The 6,532-nt window shown below is 39.0% G+C and overlaps 1 protein-coding gene across 1 annotated transcript; it reads left to right on the top strand.

Moving 5' to 3' along the window:
- Positions 1-632: 632 nt before the first annotated feature.
- GKN1 (gastrokine 1) lies at positions 633-5,933 on the top strand (the record flags this gene model as incomplete). The annotated part of the gene is made up of 6 exons (XM_079940769.1): positions 633-644; positions 2,495-2,548; positions 2,637-2,771; positions 3,738-3,848; positions 5,003-5,150; positions 5,839-5,933. The coding sequence occupies 6 exons, from the start codon at positions 633-635 to the stop codon at positions 5,931-5,933; spliced, it is 555 nt and encodes a 184-aa protein (XP_079796895.1).
- Between the last annotated feature and the right edge of the window lie 599 nt (positions 5,934-6,532).

Genomic DNA, 6,532 nt, shown 5'->3' with positions numbered 1-6,532 from the left:
TTCTGACTGAGATGAAATGACAAGGTTTAGTAACTAACTGGATGGTTAGAAAAAAGACCAAAGAGAGCCCCAGATTTTCTAACTAGATGTATGGTCCTGTCATCCAAAGAGCTCAGGATTGCAGAGAAGGTTATAGGTTTTGTGGGAGTAGCTAATAGAACATGTTTAGCCTAAGCAAAGGCAACACAGTGGCTTGGTTAAAGGTACGAAGAGGAAACCATCCACATTCTTACAGGAGCTGCTATCTACAATGCCCACAGTTTCTTGCCTTGTTTGATTTTAAGGATGATTCTTTTTCTGAATCTGAGTAATATCAATATATAAGATACCCACACCCACAGCTTCAGTTGGCACAGAAGTTATCATAAATCATACTGAGTTTTGTTTTGATATCTTCAACTTCAACAAACAGTGAGTCAGATCAACTCCATGTCAAAATACCTTGCTAACCAGACGGATATTCCAAAAGGCTTCCTGGCACACCAGAACGTAGCACAGATATGGAAAATGGAGAAAGATAAGTCTTGGACCCCACCTGTTCACACCTAGCTTGAGTAAGTTGGTCAAGTATAAATATGAGAAGACTTTTCTTCTGAGTCCACGCCTGGCTTCATTGCTTTGGTGAAGTCACGATGAAGTTCACAGTGAGTAGATATTTCCTTTTGAATTTATTCCCTTATAACTGGAGACTGTTAATATTCTGAGCTAAGGGGGTCTGCTTCTTATGACAATATCACTTTAATGCAAAATTTTGTAAAAATCATCATCATCATCATCATCTCTTTTCTTTTCATGGAATCATGGCATTTATAAGCATCTCTATAGAGAAGGATAGTTATACTGGGATTGGTCAGATGCCTGAGCATCTTACACTATGCTATGTTTAAAAAAATTACCTTCCAGATCTCCTGATTCAGGTCTGGGCACAGAGCAAGCAGTCTCTAACCCTAGAAAATGTCTGACTTTTCATACCTTCTTCAATTCCCTTTTTGACCAAAACTTCTGAGTATGTTCAGGCAAGATAAAAAGCTTATTATCAAAACAAATTGGCAAGAGACTTACTGTCACATTCTCCCCTGTGAAATGGATCTCTAAGAAAGTTCTACCTTGGACCCTGTCTGTAGCCATTTATTCATGAAAACACTTGAAGCATGAAGCTAGTGCAACATCTCACTTGTGTTTCCATGTAAAAGGCTGAAGAGTGTAGCAAATGGACCACAAAATTCTGCCAAAGTAACTAGTGGTGCTGTGTGTCTCATAACAGGATGCAGAAGCGCTAGAGTCAGGTAAATATTTTCATGTTTTGACATACTAAACATTAAAATATATTACAGCAGACTCTGCTTCATAATGGAGTTGCAAGTGTGAAATAATTTTCTAGAAATAAGTTCTATTTTTATGTTTTGGTTTTTTGGCCACGAGACATGTGGGATCTTAGCTCCCCAACCAGGGATCAAACCCTCACCCCCTGCATTGGAAGGCGAAGTCTTAACCACTGGACCACCAGGGAAATCCCTAGAAATAATTTCTACTAATAGGAAGGTTAAAAAAAAAAAAAAAAAAAGAGCTCCAGACACAGGTCATATCTGGTTTCTCTTCTGGTTCAGCCTTGAGCAAAAGGTACACCTTTGGCCAAGTCACTCAACTTCTGAAGTTCAGTTTCCTCATCTGTGAAAGGATTATGTTGTACTAATCGATCTCTAAAATTTCTTCCACCTCTGAATTTTTTTTAATCTCCTTCTTAAACTATCAGGGGAAACATCAAACCAATTTTTTAAATTACCTTGAATTACGAGTGCAGTTCTCAAACCATTTTGTTCCAGGCAAAGGGAATGAAGATAAGCGCCCAGAATCACGCACCCTGCATAAAGCTCTGTGTTCTGAGAACAAGCGTTGTGTACTCAATGACACATGACTACATCAGGTGTCCTGGGACAGTGATTGACTTCCCTTCTGCTAAGCACATTTGACAGCCAGACACCCCATCCTTGGCTTCTCATCATTCATATCCAATCTGCTTACTAATCCATTACTTGAAAACAATTTTTAAATAAAAAGACTACTGCTATTAGGGGGTCTAGGAAGAGAAGAAACATTCAGGGCAATAAATAGGAAAATTAAATTAAATCATTTTCAGATGTGGTTCTCAGAACTTAAAACCATTTTCATACCATATATGCTATTCAGTTTCAACTGTATTTTTCAATATACTGACACTTCATCGGTATTTCATAAGACCTACATTAAAAATTCTAAACCAATCAACATAATTACTTATAATTAACCTACAATTCAACATTATCATTAAAACTTCCTATGGTTAAAAACATAGAAGACCAAAGAAGAAAAGACAGACCACTCAATAGAGTGGTAAAGTTAGTAAGTATTTTTATAAGCTTAGATAAAGAAAGAAGACGAGGCCATCGTTTTGCCATTTAACAGTAGACCATCGTTTTGCCATTTAACAGTAGACCAATGTTATTTGTGATTTCAGATTGTCTTTGCTGGACTTGTTGGCATCTCTCTGACTCCTGCCCTTGCTAACTATGTAAGTCTCATTTTTTAAAGTGTGTTACCAAAATGCATTTGCAAAGAAATGTGGTATTAAATCAATGTCAATTTCTTGTAAATTACAGAATATCAATGTCAACGACAACAACAGTGGTGGAGGTGGGCAGCAGTCAGTGAGCGTCAACAACGAACATAACGTGGCCAATGTTGACAATAACAACGGATGGGACTCGTGGAATTCCGTCTGGGACTATGAATATGTAGGTAGCCCACATGCAATTTCTGTTCTTTGCAAAATGGCATTTCTTTTTTAACGACAGCAAAAATTGCCTGCTAACCATAAAAAATTTTTAAATGATGTAAATTCTAACTGCACATAAGCACAGAGTTATAAGGAAAAATGCTTATTTTGCTCACCCAGTTTCACTCCCTAGATATAATTGCTGTTAATAAGTTTCTCACAGTAAGTTAAAATTCATACCAGTGTGAATAGTAATTAGGATCCACTATGCTGTGAGGCTATAAGACAAATATGACATCTTTTGCTTTACCTGCAGAAACCCTCAGTAAAGACAAAAGACCTTCATAATATTACTGCTGCCAAAGCACAATCTATCTCACTCTATTGTCAATTTCCTTCTAAAAAGACAGAAATTGACATTTCATCTGTAACTCAAAAAGACCAAAGGAAATGTAAATGACAATATTAATTAGTAAGAGAGTAAAAACAAAAACAAAACAAAACAAAAAAAAAACCCAGTTGTTTCTTGTTAGAACACCCAGCTCTGCAATTACCAGCTCTATATTTAACAAACTTTGTACTTTAGAAAAGCCAACTCCTTATAGTTTCAGTTTTATCATCTGGTCAAATAGAAAACGAATTCCTGTCTTACCTGCCTCCTTGAAATGTTGTGAAGATCAAAGGAGATTAAAATATGACAGTATTTTAAATTTTATTTCAGCAGAACAGACATATGTCGAGGGACTCTTCCCAGGCTAGAACCTGAAGCAAGTTCAACACTCAGTCTCTCCCTCAAAGAGTTTGTGGTCTATCCTTACAAATGTTAGCAATAAATATGATTGCAAAACAGGGTCAGATCCAGCACTTTTATCCCAGTTCATCGTGATCTCAGAGTTCCATTTCCCTCTGCTGGTGAAACTAATTTCTGATGAGAAAAGCACCTTGGAGAACATAACTCCTTACCATCTACCATCTTCTGTAATAGGGCTTTGCTGTAACCAGGCTCTTTAAGAAGAAGTCATGCATTGTGCACAAAATGAACAAGGCAGTCATGCCCTCTTTTCAAGCCCTTGATACACTGGTCAAGGAAAAGAAGGTAAAAATAAAAGTCTTTTTATTTTTACTCAGGGAAGTCTTATGATTTCCAACAAATAATGAGAAGGTCATAGCTGTTCCCTCTTGATCACAGTATGTTGTTCTGTGGAGCAAAAAAAGGAAAAGAGGAATTGGTAATTGCCTGAGGAGAGAGAGCTGCCACCACAGTCAAATGCTGTGGCTCACAATTGCCTCCACAGAAGCCGATCAAAACACCTCACCTTTACTGTTAGCGGAGCAAAGCTCTGCTCACACCAGTGGGAGCCCTCAGTACTTCAAGGACTTTTTTCTGCAAGACTTGGTTAGGAGGCTTCCCTGGTGGCGCAGTGGTTGCGAGTCCGCCTGCCGATGCAGGGGACGCGGGTTCGTGCCCCGGTTTGGGATGATCCCACATGCCGCGGAGCGGCTGGGTCCGTGAGCCATGGCCACTGAGCCTGCGCGTCCGCAGCCTGTGCTTCGCAACGGGAGAAGCCACAGCAGTGAGAGGCCCGCGTACCGCAAAAAAAAAAAAAAAAAAAAAAAAAAGAGTTGGTTAGGGTTATTTGATGTAGCAAATAAAAATAGAGGATACCCAGTTAAGTTTGAATTTCAAATAAACAATGGGTAATTTTTAGCATAAGTATGTCCTATGCAATATTTGGGACATACTTATACTTACAAGTGATCTGTTATTTATCTGAAATTAAAATTTAACTGGGTGTCCTGTATTTTATCTGGCAACCCTACTTGGGGTAGGTGGGGAGAGGGGATCTATCATTCTTTAAAATGTCAGCCTGAGTTTCTATCCCTATAACTGATAAGTGGGTAACTTTACTGACAGTGTAGAGAAAACTGCATTCTCAGAAACTGATTATCATATAAATCAATCCAAGAAATATAAGATGACCAAATGAGGTTCAACCTTCAGAATAAATTTACCCTCAGACTTCTGTTTATACGAAAAGCTGGGGTTTCAAACCAGCGAAATTCCTTGGGACACTACAAAATTCTGAGATATACAGGGCTGGAATTGGTCCTTCTTCATTCTGATTATGGAAGAGTTATAGCCAAGCAATACCCCCCTTGTTGACCTTGAACCTAACCCCCAACCCAACAAACCACTGGGCTTAGCACTCCTTCTCTCTCCTCCTTTCCACCTGTCTTGTGCACACTCAGCTTCAGGGTAAAGGACTAGGGAAACCATCTCCCAAGAGCCTGATATACACAGTCAACCCTGACAAAGTCAACAACCTGGACCAGTTTGGAAAATCCATCATTGCCATGTGTAAGGGGATACCAACATACATGGCTGAAGAGATTCAAGGTGAGTAGCCTCTCTACTGTGCACTCCAAGTTAATGCTGGTGGGATTGTCAGACTATTTTCTGGGCGTGTCCACAGAGGACACCAATTGCTCGAGAGACGGTAATCAAGGTTAACACTTCTGTAGCGCTTGCTTTGTGCCACGCGCTATTCTATGTGCTTTAAGTGTGTTAACTCATTTGCTCCTGACCGCAATCTTATGTGATAGGTTTTATTGTTATTCTCACTTTCTGATGAGGAAACAGGGACAGAGAGAGGTCACAAACCCCTTGCCTGGGTCAATCCTAAGCATTTGAGCTCTGGACTCTGTGCTTTTAACCACCCTGAAATATTTCCTTTCAAGGGTGAATCTAGAGTAAACTCAAGACATATTCAAAGAAATGCATGAACCACTAAATGAAAGGAGAACACCAATAGACTCTATTGGCTTTTTATAGCTCAAACAATCACTAATTCTGGGCATTCAAAGAATAATTTACATAAAAACAAAGAGTTCACACGGGGATCTAACATAACAGCAACTTTCCAAATCTCTGAATTGATTGATTTAATCTTGATAGCTAGCTAGCTAAATCTTGAAATTACTGCAGAGCTAGTTTGAAAACTGTGTGACATTCCTTGCCTCTATCCCCTAAAAAAACAGGTCCTTGAAAAGGCATTGATATTGGTTTCTTCTTTTCTTTTTATCAGAGCCAAGCCAGATTTTACACATAGGAAAATGCTTCAATATTGATATACTCTGGATTCTGAACATTTCCTTCTGTGGAGGAACAGTGGAGAACTAAAAAAAAACGCTGCGGTGGGTTTAGCCATCAGAATATTCTACGCAGAAAAATATGGGTTCTAATGGTTTTTAATGATGTCATTCTGAAATGTTTTCTCCTAGTCCTGTCTGGTTTCTTTAAGTGTCAATAAACCTATTTAGCACTGAGTTCAATTTACACTAAAATTCTTTATGATTTCTATTTGGAAAAAAATGCAATGTGGTGGCAGCAAGTTGTCAAAGTGCATTAGACCCAGCCATTAGCCTATACTCAGGATGTGTCCCTTATAAAGAACGCCTTTAGCTGCTTCAGATACCACTAACCACAGCTCTGGGAATAGTTCCAAGACCATCCAACTACCGTGAAGACAGCTCTATAATTGATGTGCACAGTAACGTTTTAAATCAGCGAGGGCAGAAATCCACTCAAAGTAGCTTGAGCCAGAAAAGGGGAGGAGGTGTATTACAAGGATATTGGAATATCTAAAATACTCTTAGGGCAAGAAAAGCAGCTGGTATCAAAAAGACTGAAAACAGGAACTATACTGGTACCAAGACTCAAGTCTCCTTCTCTCTCCCTGAAGCCACATATTAGCTCTTCTCTGCTCCTCTTAAATTCAG

The sequence above is a fragment of the Stenella coeruleoalba genome (assembly GCF_951394435.1).
Source record: "Stenella coeruleoalba genome assembly, chromosome: 13".
In the NCBI taxonomy this organism is placed as follows: domain Eukaryota; kingdom Metazoa; phylum Chordata; class Mammalia; order Artiodactyla; family Delphinidae; genus Stenella; species Stenella coeruleoalba.
This window is presented reverse-complemented; position numbering and strand designations above follow the sequence as displayed.